This window comes from Stenella coeruleoalba (genome assembly GCF_951394435.1).
Source record: "Stenella coeruleoalba genome assembly, chromosome: 6".
In the NCBI taxonomy this organism is placed as follows: Eukaryota; Metazoa; Chordata; class Mammalia; order Artiodactyla; family Delphinidae; genus Stenella; species Stenella coeruleoalba.
The window spans coordinates 101,581,806-101,601,724 of NC_137151.1; the positions used below are offsets into that span (position 1 = coordinate 101,581,806).

The 19,919-nt window shown below is 35.2% G+C and overlaps 1 protein-coding gene across 1 annotated transcript in view; it reads right to left on the bottom strand.

Annotated features, from left to right (window-relative positions):
• Positions 1-476: 476 nt before the first annotated feature.
• ACADL (acyl-CoA dehydrogenase long chain) overlaps positions 477-19,919 on the bottom strand; it is a 39,162-nt gene continuing 19,719 nt past the window's right edge. Inside the window, exons 6-11 of the mRNA XM_079923593.1 lie at positions 18,315-18,479; positions 17,545-17,646; positions 16,469-16,582; positions 9,100-9,227; positions 6,959-7,045; positions 477-2,111 (exon numbers count right to left, since the gene is read on the bottom strand). Coding sequence (XP_079779719.1) covers positions 2,018-2,111; positions 6,959-7,045; positions 9,100-9,227; positions 16,469-16,582; positions 17,545-17,646; positions 18,315-18,479 — 690 coding nt within the window. The 3' untranslated portion in view covers positions 477-2,017. The remainder of the gene's footprint in view (positions 2,112-6,958; positions 7,046-9,099; positions 9,228-16,468; positions 16,583-17,544; positions 17,647-18,314; positions 18,480-19,919) is intronic.

Genomic DNA, 19,919 nt, shown 5'->3' on the forward strand with positions numbered 1-19,919 from the left:
TCTACAATTCATTTTGGCTAGCACACTCAAAGTTTTTGCCTAGGATGGTCTGAATTGGGTTTCTTTGTCATTTGCACCTGAAAGAATCCTGAGAAGTTAAATAATTTGCCCAAGGTCCAATGGCTGCTAAATGGTAGAGTCATCATTCAAACCTAGGTTTGTCCACCTCTACGTAGCAGGCATTTCCTACTATGTTACTTTACTGTTTATCCTACAGATGTTTAATTCCTAAAATCTAGTTTCCTGTAAGCCTGGGAAAGGGGCTGGGGCTGGGGCTGGAGCGGTTGGTCTAATTCTCTATTGTTTCCTGGTAGTAGGAGTGAGGTGAAAGTGGCAAATACAGTAATATCTAATAAGAATTTATTTTAACCAATTTTGCGTGGTATTTACTGAGCAAGGACTCAAGTTGGCAATCATACAAACTTCAACTCAAGAGCAAATTGAAGGTATATAAGACTAGGATAGAATGGTATCAAAGTATTTTCTCTACTCTCTGCTCTACCCAGTTGTAAAGACTGCATTAAAAAACAATGCTTAGGGGCTTCCCCGGTGGCGCAGTGGTTGAGAGTCTGCCTGCTGATGCAGGGGACATGGGTTCGTGCCCCGATCTGGGAAGATTCCACATGCCGCGGAGCGGCTGGGCCCGTGAGCCATGGCCCCTGAGCCTGCGCGTCCAGAGCCTGTGCTCCGCAACGGGAGAGGCCACAACAGTGAGAGGCCCGCGTACCGCAAAAAAACAAAACAAAACAATGCTTAATACCCACACCACCAAATAAAATGTTTAGGTTCTTTAAATTAAACAAGAATACACCTATTTATTTCCATTTAAAAACTACTTTATTCACTGTCTCAGCAATATATGCAAAGAAAAATAAGTACTAAAATGATGCTAGCAGTTTACAAATCAATGGCTTATTTTTTGATAATAGTCTCAAACCGAACGTCATTTCCTCACTTTCTTACTTTAAATGCTTACTTTATTTCCTTTACTGCCTTTATCATTATTTGAAATTATTTTGTTTATTTACTTGCTTCTTACCTTATTTATTACAACTTATTTATTCACTTATTAGCAGGAATCTTGCCAATTTTTTAAATCATATTTCTCATCATATTTTTAACAGCCTGGCTTATAGACGACACAAAGTGTAAATCTGTTAAATTAATTAAAAAATTACACTGCTCCAAAATAAAAGTCACTGTTTTGATACCTATAAATACACCAATATCTTGAAACTAAAGGATGATGGATTATTCTGTGTTCTCCTAGAAATTAAACTGGGATGGAAATCTGTTGAAAGCCCAGGGGTCAGTGGTTGAGGCAACCAGTGGCATTCTCTAGTGGGGATTTGCTTCGCTGAGTCTAGTGATTCTAAGGCTATAAGGTAGGAAGGCTTCCTGCTTCAACCAGAGCAGCTCTTCACACAACACGATTTCACAAGGACTCGGCATAAGCTTTGGCTTGAAGAAAGTGTTTCATTACTTAAAAACAGAGGTTTAGGATAGGGTGGTAGAAACCACTGTTTGGGGGAATTTGGACTAAGAGATAGCTAAACATATTTTGCATTGTAAATTATATTTATTTTTCCTTTTTAAAGTCAATGTGCTGTAAATATTATTAATCCCATTTTTATAGTATAATAACAAAATTATTTCTGCCTCAATTTTAAAGATCTAAGTGACTATGCTCTTAGAATTTTAAGGATAAATGAAACATTAAGGCTTCTAGAATCAGAAAATCTTTGCCTTTTAGCTATATAAAAAATTAAAAGTTAAACCTTTTAATTGGAAAGGTTTAGGATTCTACCAACCTTTATAATAGAAAACTTTAGGATATTTGGATTCAAAGATTTCTCCTCCCACTGTGTTAATCTTGTATTTGTATTTGATTTCTTTCTCTGTAGAAAGAACATATAAAAACAGGTTTAGTGTTCCCTCCCTTTCCAGGTTGTATTTTATCTTGAGTAGATTTAAAACCAGATTAGTTGTAATAGGATTCCAGGATGTGGGCAGATGTCTACTTGTCACTGACGATCTCTCTTGCAATTAGCTCCTTCATTATTTCATTGGTACCACCATAGATTGGCTGAACTCGGGCATCCACATAAGCTCTGGATAAATAAGAAGACGATTGAATGAATAAACAAAAGATATTAGAAATTATAAATTTTGTCTTACCAGGTAACTATTAATTGCTTTAAAGTGTTCATTTAATGAAATCCAAACAATAAAAGTTCTTTGTAAATTACTTTTTTTTCTGTATGGCATCCACCCTAGATTGGTATAATTATAAAATTCTATTAAGATATTGATCATTTGTATAGTTTTGTTTTAGCCTGCTTGAAGAGATTACAAATTCAAAATAACATTTCTAAGTATGTTTCTTTTGATTTAATTTTGTAAAATTCAGCACATATAATAACATTCCAAAAAGGGCAATTGTAAATTTAGAAATGGATGGAATGTCTTAATATCTTGCTACCTTTAATGTTTCCCCCCAAAAGCTGAAATCTACTGGTTTTATAAAAAGCAAAAGAGAAAAGAAAGTACATATTTTCTAACATCCTTTAGATTCCCATCACTACTGCTGCCATCGGCAGTATAAACTGATGCTTCAGAAAATATTACTTCACAAAGTTAACAAGTAACTTATTTTTTGGAAATGATTAACAGTCACTCCAGTAATGTATGAGGTTGAAATACTGAGTGGCTGAGTATACTGCCATAAAAAAACAAGAAGGAATTCACTTTTGGTAATGATGACAGCAACCATAACACTATATAGTTGGTTTTACCTTTTCTCATGTCATTTTATCCTCTCAGCTCTGGAATTAGGGAGGATAAATATTATTATTGTTTTGCAGGTAAAGGAAATGAGATGCTGAAAAGTTAATACATATACTAATTAATGGTTGCTATTTAATGGTCACATAACAGATCATTGGCAGCCTGGAATGAAAAGGTAGGTATCCTGCCACTTTGGCAAGTATCTTTTTTATTACATCTCAACATTTTCATTGGCCCAGAAATGTAAGATTAGTTACTGAGTTTTGGACTTTTCTAGTAGACAAATTCAAAGGCATTTTTTTCAAGCATTAAATTTTTTTTAATTTAATTTGAGACAAATTAAATGTGCAAGCTCTCTAGGAACATGACCAATTCTGAACTTTTCCTTGTCCACGTTCACCACGGAACCTTACAAACAGTGAGTGCTCAGTAAATATTTATTGATTTGACTTCTTGTATTACAAAGGAATTTTAGAGTCTCAATAGCTGCTTTCTTATGAAACTTGAAATCTAGAGACATATGTGTTTTCAAATATATTTTTTCTTTTGAACAGATTCCATTGTTGCCCACAAAATCTAGCACTTTCATTTAGAGGACTTACCTGGCATTTCAGCCTACTTCAGCAATCTCAATGCTTTTAGACATTTTTGGATCAGGTTGGGCATATTTTTTTTCACATTAAAGAAGTTCCAATGGAGTAGGTAATGGACAGAGATCAGTAGCCCTTTTATAGGTTACTAATTAAATTCAGTCATCAACTAATATTAACAGAGAATGGCAGCAGAAGGAATGTTTAACCCCACAGTGATGAAGCTATCTCAGGCTGCTCTTCCTAACACTGCAGACAGGTCTTGAAATGGCAAAACTTAAGCCTCACTTGTCATAGGCCCAAGCCTAATGAGTAAGACTGAAGTAAACTCACATGCTTAAGACTGGTTATTTTTAAACAAACAGAAAACAAATAAATAAAACAAAACCAAAAAGCAAAAAGCACCTCTTTGATCTGTGAAACCAAGACTCAGCAACACACACATAGCTTAATCTTAGGATAAAAAAACACAATTAGAATGATTTTTTTTTTCTATCTCATCAAAGTCTGTACACTTCATCCACATACTGCCTAATGTATCTAATTAGCTTTTTTGATATTATCCTACTACTTTCTCTCGTTATCTTATGAAAAGTTCCTTCCCTATGTCTTTGGGGAGAGAAATAGCAGTCTAGTTTAAAAATTCATACAGTCTTCAAACCAACAAGCTGGCCAAGGACATTATTATTCCTGAAAGGAAATGTCAAGTCTCTCAAACTGAAACTAGGGATTTCAAATAAGCCATCAAGTTACAATTTTTGCTTGCTATTGACCTGATGGAATTGCCTCCGAGAAAACAGAGACCAAGACTTATGCTACGCTCTAATCTTGGACCATGTACATGGTTGACTCCTCTTCACCTAACATGCCTTTCTTAGGAACCGAACCAAACTAGACAAGCACTGAGCCATGACATGTCTACATACCCTGCAGCAGTTATAATAGCACAGTTAAGTAGAAAAATATAAACACCCATTATTATTTTACTTTCTTAGCATTTTGAATATTGTCAATAAGGTGGATTAATATTATGAATAAAACATGAAAACACACAGGAAAAATTCCAGAGATGATTTAATTTGTGCTGGCATAACTCAGTGTTTACTTTGATTTCATGACTATACAAAGATAAAAAAAAATAAATCTGCTTTTGATTAAGGCCTGTTTGAAGTAGTTCTGGAAGGATATACCAAAATCCAAGTCCAAGGACTGATAAAGAAAAGGAAATCATTTAGCTACTTCATGCCTACATTCTGAAGGAAGGAAAAACCCTACTTGTTGCTGAGTTTTTATAAAAGGTTATAAATTATATACACCCTGTGATTAAAGCTTTCTGAGCTTCCCAGTGGCTACAGAAAATTAGTAAATTATACCTAACAGAAGCTCTATGCTGGAGCTTCTGTTTTTAATGTAACTTGAATAAATGTTTATTTTCCTCATTAAGGACTATAAGCAAATGTTTTCAATTATGCTTGCCAAAATGATAAATTTGAAAGTAAGTTTCAATACTAGTTTGATAATTTTTCTCTTTTAGATACTCTGTATTTAGATTAAAATTATAAGAAGTTTTTGGAAGCTCATAGCATTCTCATTCTCAGATTCAAAACTAAATTGGAGTTCTCTCTATATAGCAAAAACTTCCCTGAGAAAATTTTATAAACTGAAAATATTTCCAAGTAAGAGGAAAAATATATCTTCTGCTATGAGGAGGAGAAATGCCATGGAGAGATTACTGAGGCAAAAGACTATAGGAAGAGGGAAAGAAGAAATTATGGAGATGGAGGAAGAAATATGGAAGAGGATGCTGCCTACTGACAAACTGGTACTGCTTCGAAAGATAACAAGAATATTCATATATAATACAATAAAAAGGCTATATTTAATTTATTTTAAAGTTGAAGGAAGTACAAATTCTACTTAGAAAAAATAATACTTTTGATTTATTTTTAGAGCAAAATAGACAATAAAAATTTTAAGACATGACAACTTAGATCCTTTTTATATGCAGGTTAATTTTTCTATAATGTCTATTTTTTTTTTTTTAGTTTTAAAAAAGTGATAATTTGAAAGAAGACATACAAATGACCAAAAGGTATATGAAAAAATGCTCAATGTCACTAATCACCAGGGAAATGCAAATCAAAACTACAATGAGATATCATCTCACACCTGTCAGGATGGCTATTAACAAAAAAGCCTAAAGACAAGTGGTGTCGAGGATATGGAGAAACTGCAGTACTGCCGCACTGTTAGAGGGAATGCAAAGTGGTGCATCTCAGCTGCTACGAAAAATAGTATGGAAATTCATCAGAAAATGAAATAAAACTACCATATGATCCAGAAATCCCACTTCTAGGTATTTATTTGAAATAATTGAAATCAAGACCTCCAAGTGATGCTAGCGCTCACATGTTCAATGCAATATTACTCACAACAGCCGAGATGTGGAAACAACCTGTATGTCTATGGACAGATGAATGGATAAAGAAACTGTAGTATAACATATAATGGAATACTATTCAACCTTAAACGGAAGGAAATTCTGCAACATGTTACCACCTAGATGAACCTTGAGGACATTCTTCTAAGTGAAATAAAGCCAGTCACAGAAAGACAAATACTACATGATCCCACCTATATTAGGTATCGAAAATAGTCAAGTTCATAGACTCAAAGAGGAATGGTGGCTGCCAGGGGTTAAGGGAAGGGGGAAATGGGGAGTTACTAATCAATGGGCACAAGGTTTCAGTTAAGCAACATGAATAAGTTCTAGAGACCTACTGTACAGCACTGTGCCTACAGTTAACAGTACTGTATGGAACACTTAAGATTTTGTGAAGAGGGTAGATCTCATGTTAAGTGCTCTTACTACAGTAAAATGAAATAAAATAAAACAAAATAAAATGATTAATAGTCAATGTAAATTAAAGGAAGAATAGTAACCTATTTTTTATCCATTAGATTCACTTAAAGTTTAAAGGGCAATAACATTCATAGCTTAGGAGGAGAAGTCATCCTTAGACTTTGTTCATTTGAGTACGAGTTGCTTCAAACTGGAGGAAATGATCAGGAAATGCATTAAAATTTAAAATATGCATACTTTTGAACTAGCAGTACTACTTTTGGGACTTTGTCCTGTTGTAATCAAACACACATGTATCTAAGATAAATGTATGAAGGCGTTTATTGCGGCATTGTCACAGTAAAAAACTAGAAAAAACCTGAATAATTAACCATAATCAATTATAATAAAATATTATTCAACAATAAAAAAGGGATATTAATCCCTCTGTATAATGATTCAAATAAAGCTTTAGTATGTTATATATTTATATTTATTTATATTTAGTATATTGTATAATGCAGTACATCTTCACTTTTTAAAAATATGACAAAATCCTAGTGGTGAGCTGATAACATGAAGCTGTTTCTACCTACTTGAACACACTCCATAGTCAGCTGAAAAATACAAAGATTTTGCACCTCCTTTCCCTTTGTACTCAATGGACAAAGGACAGTTAAAGAAATTTTCCGTTCTCTTCACACCACCCAGAAGAGTGTAACACAACAGGCATACTCACTTTGCAATTGGGTACTCCCACATGTATCCCCAGCCTCCATGCAGCTGCACGCAGTCATAAGCTACACTGTTCTGTAAATCAGATGCCCTAGATGACCAAAATAAAAAGCAGAAAAGGAACATTTGAAATGAGTTTTCATGAGATGTTTTACAATCAGGAAACAAATTATTTATGATTGTTTAAATGCTTACATTTATCAAACAATTAAAATTAGGCATATTAGCCAACCAGAGAAGATTGATATAAATTCCACGTGAAATAAATCTCAAGAGAATTTTCATATAACAAACACTTTCTTCATCAATTATACTTCTGGCTGGGTTTTTGTTAAGTCTAGAAACAAAATGTAGAAAGCTTAGACTATTTATTAGGTGTTGGCTACCTTAAGCCTGAAAAGAATATAGTAAAAACTTGAATTTGGTCTAATTTATGCAGATTCTCTATGTGATCTAAGTTAACTGAATAATTATACAGTCATCTATTTTCTTTTGCCTTGTGTAATATGTGTTTTTTTCTTCAAATGTGTCACTTCCTACCTAAAGGTTGCAATTCTGAATTTTAGTAACTGAAAAAAATTTTTTTTCAGAAATAAACTGAAAGTAAAAGTGAAAACCTAAGAGGGCAGACCTCTATTAAAGTACCTACTATCATATAGGAAACTTATTAAAGATTATTTGGGAATTATTATTCCTGAAGTATATGTATATTAACATGAGGTGCTTGAGAAATACCCTTTTCTGATCTTATCACAACAATTTTAACTATTGTTAAAATCCATGAGATGGCTGGTAGGAACTTTATTCATCTTAACATAAAATACAAGTTAGTTCAAAATCTCTTCAACTTACTTTCAACAGTGGGAAATATAAGGAAAAGGTAAGCATAGACACATTTTCCTATAAAAACTAATTTTTAACTCAAGCCATAGGACAGGTCAGGATGTTCCTGAGAAATACAGTAACAATAGGATGATTAACAGACAAGATTCAGGGGGCAATGATATTTGGAATTCTATACATTTTTGTATTTGGCGAGTATTTTAGTAAAATATTTGCTGGGTTAAAACTACTTGCTCCCTCTGCTCCAATATGAAACACCAGTATGTCTATAAACCTGGTGTTTTCAAAAAACAAAAAGGCCAACAGATATCCATATATCTCTTTTACCAAAAATATCTAAAATATTTTTACTCTTTTTCCCACTAGTCAAAAAACTTGCTCTAAATGTAAATGCAAAATGTCTCCCACAAAAGTGCAAGTTTCTAGTAATTCCACATGACTTTTCAACCTGGCAACTTTATTATTTTGGAATCATTACATAAACCACTATTCTGCATATTTCCCCGTTCTACTTCTGACTGAACACAAGTTAATGAATAATGACAGGAATTTTTTCCAGGTTATTTTTGGGCTAATGAGATGTGAGAATGTTTGTTTTTAAAAGAGGAAACAAAACCCATTTCCAGAATTTGATTTAAACTATGTTCTTAAATCCTAAAATACACAAAAGCCTTATAGGGGTCTTTTTTCATTAACACATCTTTAATACCATTGCTAATCATCTTTAATACAAATGAAAGTCATTCTATACTACATTTTTTTTTCCTTTTGCTTAATAGAGCATGTACAACTTTTGATTGGTCAAAATCTTCAGAAATTTTTCTTAGATATGGAAAACATCTTAAATAGAAAAATCCTGCCCAATCTACTCATTTCACAGATATCAAAATGTTGGCCCAGAAATAATTTAATTTAATTGCAGTTATTTAATGAAAGAATTGGGACTCTATCTCTATCTAAGTATTACTGTAATTTTGTGATCTCACTATACTGACACTCTTCAGATAATTTGAGATTAAACTACTATTTGAATGAACTAATCAGTCATCCTATTTTAGTCTCTTAATATTTTAGTTTCAATGGCAAGCTAAAAGTTAAAAACCAACTTGAGTAAGTTTTAGCACATTATAAATTTATATGTTTAATGGGGCCCTTCAGCATTTTTTAAAAAGGTGGTTCTTATTGCTAGTTTTCATTTACATAGCCTTCTTCCTTTAAGACCCTCAAGGCTGAGTGTCAAGTTGGAAGAATTCCATAACAATCTGTGCAAACACCACATTTTAATTACCATAGCACGCATACCAATATTTCGCCATGGAAGCAGTGGCAGAGTCCAGACGTTTCGTTTCATGCAGCTGGAGACAGCTGTCCACAAAAGCTCTGGTTACACAAATGTGTGTTTTTAATTCTGCTAGCTTATGCTGCACTGTCTTGAGTTTAAAGGAAATGAAAGGAAAAGATGAGCATAGGAGAAGAGCATATTTTGAGTCACTTAGCATATCAAAAATTATACAGTAAAATATCTTTAGAGCAAAACAAAAGTGGAATTACTGTTTTTTTCCTCCAAAAAGAAGCATATGTTAACTAAACTGCTCAAATTAAAAACCCACTATATTTCATTGCTGAGAAAACTTGTACTAAAAGATAAGATGCAAAAGTAGATAAATAGATAAATAACATTTCATGTTTTAGGTTAAAAAATTTAGACCATCTAGGGAACTTTTCGAAAAACAGCATGACTTTAATGGGTGAACACCATCTTGAGGTACAGTCCTTTAGGTACAGCTGTTGAAAACACCTATTTTTGTCCAGAATCTAAATCCATGAAGAATTTTTCTCTATTAATGAAATTAAGTATACACATTTTCTGCTTTTTTGTCTGGGAGTAAAGTAATAAAATAACAAGCTGGAGGGACAATATCAAAAATATTTATTAGACATTATTATTTTATATTGCAAAGTATTTAATCTAGATCTGTAGAATTCAATGGGAGAATAACAGAATTAGAACACTCATGACATCAAAGTCCAGTACCCCCCAACCTCTTCCACCTTTCCCTGCCCTCCCTCTTATCTCTTTCAATAGCTTGCACAGTCTCTAACTTGAACTGAATGGTCTGGAATTGTCAGCGATAACATATACATATACCTCCTCCTGCTGGCCACAGACAACCAATAGCATTCTTGGAAATCATTCTATCTAGACCATCCTCAATTGTTCTTGATTGCTCTAACTTCAATCAAATTTTCTTGCATTCCTGACTCTTGGCTCTCACACCTTGAACTCTGAGTTTTCATGTGGTCTCTTTGGCACCAACTCTTGAACCACCTTCGGGAAACTGGCTTGAATTTGAAATACTACTGGCTTTCCACTTTGGGTAACCTCCAAAAATACACCCCGTTCTAGTTGATCTCAAGTTCAAGGCTCAGCTATGGTCAGCTGGCTCTATCTTCCTTGTGGAAATTCAGATAGGAACAGAGTTTTGATCATTCTGCTTGGAATTTATGAGTGAGACCTTCACTGTGGCTAATAAAAGGCATGGAAGTTAATGACAGTGGCACTAACTTGGTGGCACAGTGAAACTCAAACTAGAAATTATGAATGCATCCAACGTACACAATGGCAAGTCCAAAGCCATGATTGCATTCTCAAAAGAAGGCTTCCTGGACCAGATATTCAGAGGATGTTGACCTGCCTTTGCTACTTGTTACAGCAATCTCAAACCACAAAACCAAACCCTTAAAAGCATCATTGTAGTGGAGACAGTCTGGGTTCATACCATTTCTGGAAAAGGGTAGAAAAGGAGTATAATAAGACCCAGGACCAGGCAAGACCAGGGTGTTGTCAGCTGGAGAAGGAGCTCTGAGGGACAGACTCCTCATATGTGTATCAACATAACTACTACGCTGATGGAAAACCCAAACTGACTGCCTTTCCCTTGGGCTTACTCCATCCTGTTCTAGAAATAGACAATGTGACTGGCATCTAATGATTCTAAAGCCAAGCAGTGGGGAGGCTGGCACCACACTTTTCCACCTCTTGTATCCTGGCCTCTACTTTAGAACATGCCACGTTTACCAAAACTTTCTTCCTCTCGCATACTTTCTCTTACTTTTTCTACCTCCCTTTCTATCCATTTCTATTTAATGAGGCCAAATCTCTAACCTTTAATCAGCACAGATTTTCCCACCCCCACCCCACACATCCAAGTGTACTCACAGAAGAATCTGAAGATGTAACAGGAAATGAAAAAGCGGGGGAATACCCTTCCATATATTGAACACAGATGACTACATAGTCCATGAAAATCCCTGAAACTGAGGTCTTAGCTTACGCTTGGTGTAGGTCAATGACACTGCCCATGACACTTCATTTGGAACATAAGGGGGAATCTGACAAGTCTCAAGATACTATTGCACACCGCCTCCCCACCCTGCGATGGCACATTTGAGAAATTACTATTTACAATATGAGAGATTCAAGATCTCTAAGCCCAATTATCTCATAAGAGAGGTGTTTCTATGGAAATGCTAGGAGCTTCTAGAAGCTGAAGTTAAATTTCAGACCAGAATGGGCTCATTTAGAAAATTCTTGCTTCACTGCATTCAGGTCAACAGGTTTGACAGAATTAATGCCAGCAAGAGTGTATAAGTTACTCTCGGGGGGATAAGAGATAAAATAGTTACATACTCTTGGCATTGAGTTGGGTGTTACCAAACAGATTTAGTCTTTGCTCTTCACTGAAAACACTGCATCATGCTTTCAGAAACTGTTCTCTAATGAATGGTAGGTAATAACTGTACCACACATTATTAGCAGGTGCTTTTGGTGAACGATCAGCATGCTCACAGCAATATTTTTTAACATTCATTAATAGTCACTCATAGATAATACCGCAGCTAGCATTTTATTTAAAAAAGTTTCCCTAAAGTTGCAAAGTGGATCAGATGGCATCTCTTTAAGAGGTCTGAATAACACAGTTCTTAGAATCATAGAATTATGGAATTGGAAGACCCCTTGGAGAAGTTATTGAGCCCAGTATTCCATTTAAACATCACCATCAGGTGTACTCTAATATATTACAACTCAAGTATAAACTACAACAACTTAGGTTTGCTACCTGATTTTATAGTTAATTAACCCCACACTCAAGGTCTAAGAACGAAATATTCCCTTTTTGGAGAAATGTAAAGAAGAAATGTTATTTGTTGCCTCTCCTATTTTTTTCCTAATACTTTGTCCCCTTAGAATCAAGAGCACATACCACACAAGAAATAACTAAAGCTTGTGTTAGAAAAGAACACTGAACTTTTACTTCATTGTCCATGGATGAAAGAGGTGAGAACAGAAAAAGTCTATCTACCTTAGATTTCTGGGTAGTAAAACTAGTGAATGCATTAAGGGTGTAGGTTCCAGAGTTCAAATACTTTTTTAATCTTGTGCATGTTATTTAACCTCTTCATGCCTCAATATCCTTACTGTAAAATAAGGATAAATATAATATTTATTATATGGAGTTGTAAAGAAAAAAAGACAATCCATGTGGCACAGTGCCTGGCATATAGGGAACATCAATTAATGACAGACATTATCATTAGTTAATACCTGAATTTTACTATTGTATTGCCCATTCCATAGAAAATCGTGAGACTTGACAGCAGCTATGGAGAGTATGGGTGAGACAACATGAAAATCCTGTAACTATCGCAACTTAAGTATGGTAGGTCTCCGTTCTAAAAAGAAAGTAAATTTTAGGGATTTCCCTGGTGGCGCAGTGGTTAAGAATCTGCCTCCCAATACAGGGGACACAGGTTTGATCCCCTGTCCGGGAAGACCCCACATGCCGCGGAGCAACTAAGCCCATGGCCCACAGCTACTGAGCCTGTGATCTAGAGCCCACGCACCACAACTACTGAGCTTGCGCTCTAGAGCCCACCAGCCGCAACTGCTGAAGCCCGCGTGCCTAGAGTCCGTGCTCCGCAGTAAGAGAAGCCACCACCATGAGAAGCCCGCACACCGCAATGAAGAGTAGCCCCCGCTCGCTACAACTAGAGAAAGCCCACGCACAGCAATGAAGACCCAATGCAGCCACAAATAAATAAATAAATAAATAAATAGCATCACAATTAAGTTAAAAATTCAAGATCTACTAAAAAAAATTAAAAAAAAAAATTTCGTGAAACGCATCCAAGTGGTCAGAAAGTCTCAAAATTCAAGAATATCAAAGAGAAAGGAAACTGAATCGTTATATGGTCATAAAAATGAGATTTGGCCAAATATAATATATAACATTTAAAGGTCTCCTATTTCAATTTAATACTGGAATCATTGTATATCCAACTCTGTAACAGGAAGTATAAGCACTTATTGGTTATTCATCTTCTCTGAATACATATCTAGATTGAATATGAAAATATTATTCAAAGATACTTATTTATATAAACAAGAAGATTAGAAGAAATATCTCAGAAATCTCAGAACCACATATTTACTTGGAAAACAATACGGCTCCCGCCAATGCTATAGATACGTGTGGAAGCAGAATGCTACTGCCACCTAGTGAAATTTTAGTAAACTACCTTTGAAAGAAGGCAGCAATAAAACGACACTTGCTTTGAAAAGGATTAAGAATATTTCTTTTCTTTTTGCTATCAAAATACATATATACACATATATATTATTAAATAAATAAATATTTTGGAAGAAACTTTTTCTCCTATGTGTAAATATTATACCGATTTTCTAGTTTTGTTTCATGGTTAAATGTCAAATAACATTTAATGTTCTGAGCTATACAGGCAATCTCGGTAATATTATAGTCATTTTTGTTGTGATTTTATATGAAGTTCATAAACGCAGGAAGTGTAGATTACCAAGGGGATGGAAAAATATGTCTGTTTGGTTCACTTTTTATAGTATCCAGAATAGGGCTAAAGGCATGAGTATTTTAATAAACATTTTGAGAAGCAAATGACATTAACTCCACTTCGGATACAGCTGGGAAAGTCAGAGTGATACCAAGTAGTATCACTCTCTTTGTGTTGCTAGGAGGTTATAATGTGTATTTCCAGAGTCATGCCTATCAAATTACATTTGAACACACAACCTTCAGAAGGCAATCAATACATACTTGCTCAGTGAAACAAATCTTGTATATCAACATTTCTCAAAATGAAAAAATTACATGAAAAAGAAATGTAATTTATTTATCGGTAAGAAGATTCATGCATCGATAACAAAGAAACAGAAATATGATTGCTTTATGGTAGCCTAGTGTAATCAGTTGTACTGCATATGATTTATAAGTGTTTGTGTGCATAAGTTTTGATAAATTTAACTTTTCACAATAAATTTCTGTATATTTTATGGTAGTAAATGGTAAAATGGACTAGTATCTACACATATTTTATGCATTCGTGCCATACCTCTATTCTTAATTTTTTCGATATTTCTAGGCTATACAGTTCGTCTGCACATTTTAAGTTGCCACAAATCTCCAAAAGTTTTTCCAATGTATTTATTGAAAAAAATCCACATGTAAATGGACCTGTGCAGTTCAAACCTGTGTTGTTTAAGGGTCAACTGTAATAGCTAACTTTAATGAAAGCTCGCTTTGCCAGGCAATATTCTAAGCACTTTATTAGAAGCGTATTATCTCACCTAATCTTCATAACAACTCTATGAGGTAGCTACTCATATTACTCACATCTTAACAATAAGAAAGTACTTCTGAGAGAGATAATACAACTTGCATAGACCACAGAGACTTAAGTAGCTGTACTAGGATTTAAACCACACCTGAACTTAACTTCTATAATGCTGTCCTAAAAAGTTACCAAAGTATTTCAGCTTTCCCTTTCCCTTCACAACACCTTTCAGCCAAGACATTCCACTTAGAAACTTTCAATTAGACTTCCAACTCCAGTTTTTTTGATGACTGCATTACCTAAAAGCTGTTCCTTCATTTGAAGGAGAGACTAGAGGGTCTAAAATTTGATTGATATTTTAGTGATTATGGCTACCATATACTGAGTTCTTCTGCAAATAACTTAAACTTCTTGGCAAAACCCAGGAAGTTGAAACACAATCATCCACCTTCTCTGTGCTTGAACCTGGGGAGCAAAACCCTTTTAGTAAAGCTAATACACAAAAAAGCAGGAGGTTCCGCTATAAGTGCATGGTCACTAACCTGATTTGGGTCCTCAATACTGCCAGGAAGCTTACTGTAAGTGTCTCTAGTTAGTTCAGTCTCTCACTCTGAAGAAAACCTTCCTTACCTCCATGCCCCATTCACTCACATCTTTTTCTTCCCTATTGATAAGGAAAGATACGGAAGTCTCTGGAAGAGAGCTTTTGCAATTTTCTACCAACGGAGCTGAACCCTTGCTCATCCTTTCCTCCTTCCTTCCTGTTTCAGTGGGGGAAACTCCTCTCCTGTCAGGATGGGAAGGCCTATCCTTCCATGTATTGAAACTTTGGCATCCACACCTTCACACTGTCTCAAAGATCATATGCAGTTAATTATGCTCTCCATACCTACAATCTTTCCCTCTTTACTAAATCCTTTGTCTAGGTATTAAAATATGCTCTAGCATTCTCATCCTAATAATAATAACAAAAATTAATAATCTCCAAATATTTCACTTGATCTGCAGATATCTCCCTCCCTCCCTCCTCACCCTCCTCTTCATGCCTTCTAGTTACCATCCTTTCTCTCAGCTACTTCACAGCCAAACTCAGGAAAGAGTTGCCACTCATCAGTATCTTGACTTCCTCATTTCCATTGACTGCTCTACTCACTGGGGTGTGGCACCACACCAGTCCATTAATGGCTCTTATGAAATAACCTCCATATCATTATGTCCAATGGGCACTCTTTGACCTTCATCTCATTTTCCCTCTAAGTAGCTTCCATCCACTTGAAATCCTCTTTTCTCTTGGCTTCTACAATACTTGCCCAATTTGCTTTCTCCTTTCTAGCTGTCTCAGTTTTCTTTGTAGGCTCTTAGTTTCCTATTCTACCTTTAAATCTTGGAATTTTTTTCTCAGGACTCTGTCCTAGGATCTCTTTTGTCTTAATCTCTACTCTCTCCCTAAGTGATCTCATCCACTTCCATGGATTCTAATGTCACCGTGGAGAAAAATGTTGCCTGCCACATAGATAAACAATGGATGTTGCAGTCATCAAGCCAGCAGCCACTGCAGCAGCCCCCAAATGTGCACCCTGAGGGGAGTCAGGATGGAGAAAAGCAGGATACTGGCCCTAGATAGTTAACGTGCATATCAGAGGAGTAATTTCAATGAGCACAGACTCTTGGATCTTCCCATACATAGAAAAGTGATAAATTCATTACTTTGAGAAGCCTGGTTTTCTTTAATTAACAGTGATCTTTTGATGTTCCGACCACCGGGTTTCTGTTGCAAGACTCCTATATACCCTGGCTCCTCCCTTACCTCTTTGGAACTGTCCCTCAGAGCTATCTGAGAGGCTGTACTTCGTGCTTACATGCTTAGTGTTGTGCACCAAATAAAACATAATTCTCAACTTTTAAGTTGTGCATATTTTTTCAGTCGATACCACCTGTATGAAAATTACTCCATATTCATGTTTAGCCTAGACCCATTTCAGATGAGTAAATTGATACTATCTAATACTAATGACAAGCTTACCTGTATATGTGCGATTGTTTTCCCAAAAGCTTTTCTTTGTTTAACATAGTTCCTGGTTTCTTCAAACATGAATTCACTGGCTGAAACTCCCAACTCAGCAATCAGTAGCCTTTCCTAGAACCCCAAAATTAGGTCTTGAACATTATTCTAATTACACAAGTGATTTTCACATGATTTCAATGAAAATAAATTGCATAATCTTTATAAAACTCCTAAAGATTATTTCTTAACTCTTTATAAGAAAAGACTCCCCCTGAGATTTCTAAGACTATTTTGACACATGTATGTCTCTAAAAAAAATTTTATTTTTATGAATGACTGTCTTTATATAGGTATACAAGTAATTTATTTTCCTCTTCTCTTTACTCATCTATGGGAAAAGAAATTCCAAAGTTGTCGATTTTTATTTATTGATCTCTGCATACCACACATCTAATATACCTGAGGAAATCAACATTTTTAAAGGGCATAGGTTGAATTAGTGCAAAGCATCCACAGTCAGTTTAATTCCCTCTTGCTGGTGATTTTCATATTCTATCCTGTGCCAGTGACCCTAGTCCTTGTCCCATTTCATGTTTAGTGCATGCTGAGATTGTCACCAGACGTGCATCCTCTTATGCTGACACTCCAAAAAACACGGAAGTGAGGGCTGACCCTATGTGGCTAAAACTTTTTAGTCTGAACTTAACAGCTTCCTTTGATTCCCAGGTATTATTAAAAAAGAACAACCCCCCCCCCCCAGAAAAAAAGCCTGGTACATATTTTGGCTGATATTTCATTACAAAGAGCTAAAAATTCTTGATTTGTAGTTAAGACACTAAAATCATTCCAAGAAGGAATCATAGAACTGAAAATCTTATTTTCCTGATTCACTTATAAGCTTTGATTGGATATCCCTGAGTTCAGTTATTCACATGTCCAGCCTAAAAAAGTCATATATGTTTTTTTACAACTTCAAGTTATACTAAAATGACTGGCTATATCACAAGTTTTGTATGCATGGATTTATATAGCTCTGTATTATTCTATTCCAGTCCATTATCTAATCAAAAGACGGACTCTTTAATACTTCTGACCTGTGGAAGCTCTTGCATGAGGTAATAGAAGCCTTTATTCTCTTCTCCAAGTAGGGCACGCGCTGGCAAACGTACATCTTCAAAGAATAATTCTGCAGTATCCTAAGAGATCATACAATTGAATACAGAATTATCTCACTGAAATCTCCCAATAACCTGATGAGGTGATTATTATTTCCATTGAAAAAACAAAAACAAAACAAACTGGAAGCCAAGTTGGAGTGGTTAATGATCACAACTGGTAAGTGGTAAACCAGGGATTCAAACCCAGGTCTATCTGATTCCAAAAGTGGCTTTCCCACTGCAATACACTGTCATTCTAGCTCTAATACTGTCCAATTCTGCAGGTACTGAGGACAAAGGATTTCTAATGCATATCAAGTAAAAGATGTTTTTCTTTTTGGTAATGAAAAATTACCAAATAATTACCAAATAGTAGAAAAAATATTTTCTGTTCTTATTTCATAATTTTCTTCAATTTCAAAAATAGAGGGTATTATCATGCAGTTAATTTTCTAAAGCAGATTTTCAAACTACCCTGATTCACTTCAATTGCTGACCACAGTTGCATAAACAGTGGAATAAATTTCCATAATCATTTCTGAAAAGCATATTTTAAGAATCCAGCATAGGAAGGAAGGTATGATTGTGCTATATGTAGTTCCATATATAAAGCATAATTGAGTAAACTCAATTATTTATAAATAATAAATATGAATTATATTTATAAATGATTTATATTATGAAAACAAATTTACATTATGACTTACCTGGGCTTTTAGTCCCATTTTATGTAGCTTTCGTCCCTTGACAAATCCTTTCATTCCATTTTCCACCAGAAAAAGGCTAATGCCATGGGCAGGAGAGCGAGCGTCACGATTTGTGACTGCCACTACGATCACAACGTCACTTAGCCACCCATTAGTGATGAATACCTGAAAAACCCCAAGTATACTGTGATGCTCCACAATAACTCAGGTCCATGTGTAAGTCATGATCAGGGGAAAGTATACTCAATAAGACTAAACCGGACAAAACATGCTTCATACCTCTCTCTGTACTCTCTCTGAATATCTGCAGTGTTGATTATTCATACATGAGGTTAGTAAAGAGTAGGGGGAAATTATCCAATGCTTCAAAGAATGAACTCTATTCATTTTCTTCCCACTATTAGTATTGTAAATAATAACAATAATTAACATTATTATGTTCTTTTCCAATTAAAACAAAATTGCCTATAAAAATGATAAACCATATTTTAGAAAGAAGTTTCAGGTGAGAAAACAGAATCTCCTTTGAATGGCACGACACTATTAAAGTATTTGTACTTTCAGATTTATCCGTTTTTGAAAAGGCATAGTTTCGATTTCATGATGGATGGCCTACCTCTTTCCAAATGGCCTAAATAAGGAAGATGCTGATTAAGAAGGGATAAAATAACAGAGATATTAGTTTATCAGATAATATTTATTCAGAAAACAAATATACACAGAGCAAATATGAATAATTATCTTTTCACTCTGTATCTTTCCTGGGTCCTCTCAGCCACTTTCCATGGCTTTAGTTGCTATCCATATGCTGATGACTCCAAATCTTTATCTAAGCCAAATTTCTTGCTAGGTTCCAGACCTGTATACACACCTGCTTCTGGATAGTTCCACCTGATGACTCAAGGAATACCCTACTCCTCTTTAATCACCCCTACCCCTACTTAATCTTGAGTATCAATCTATTTTCCCTGTGTCAGTGAACGGTAAATCACATTATTATCCTGCTTCGTATTCAATTTGACATCTAGTTCTCTCTAACCCATTTCAACACTTTTTAAATCCATTCACTTCCTTTCACTTCTATTGCCATTACCTTATTTTGGGCCTCATCATTTCCTGGTTAAGTTCCTACAACTGATCTCTGTGCAACTCTATTATCCCTCATGATGTCAGAGGGATCTTTCAAAAATGCAATCTAATCATACTACTTTCACATCTGAAAATTTTTGAATACCTCATCATAGCTTCAGGATAAATTATAAATCTTAGCAGGGCATATAAAACTCATCACAAATTGGCACTAGCTTACATTCCTGCCTTATCTCTTATCCAATTTTCCCCTCACTTGTTTTCTGTAGATTAACTCTACTGCATTACTTGCTGTCCCCCATATTCTAAGTTCTTCCTCATCTATGGGTCTTTGGAAATCTTGTTTCCTCTAATTGGGGGGCTCTTTCCCAACTCTGCTACAATGAATCCTACTCAACCTGGACAAAGTTCAGACATCACCTCTTCCAAAAAGTCTTTCCAGGGAATTCCCTGGCGGTCCAGTGGTTAGGACTCCACGCTTTCACTGCCGAGGGCGCAGGTTAATCCCTGGTCAGG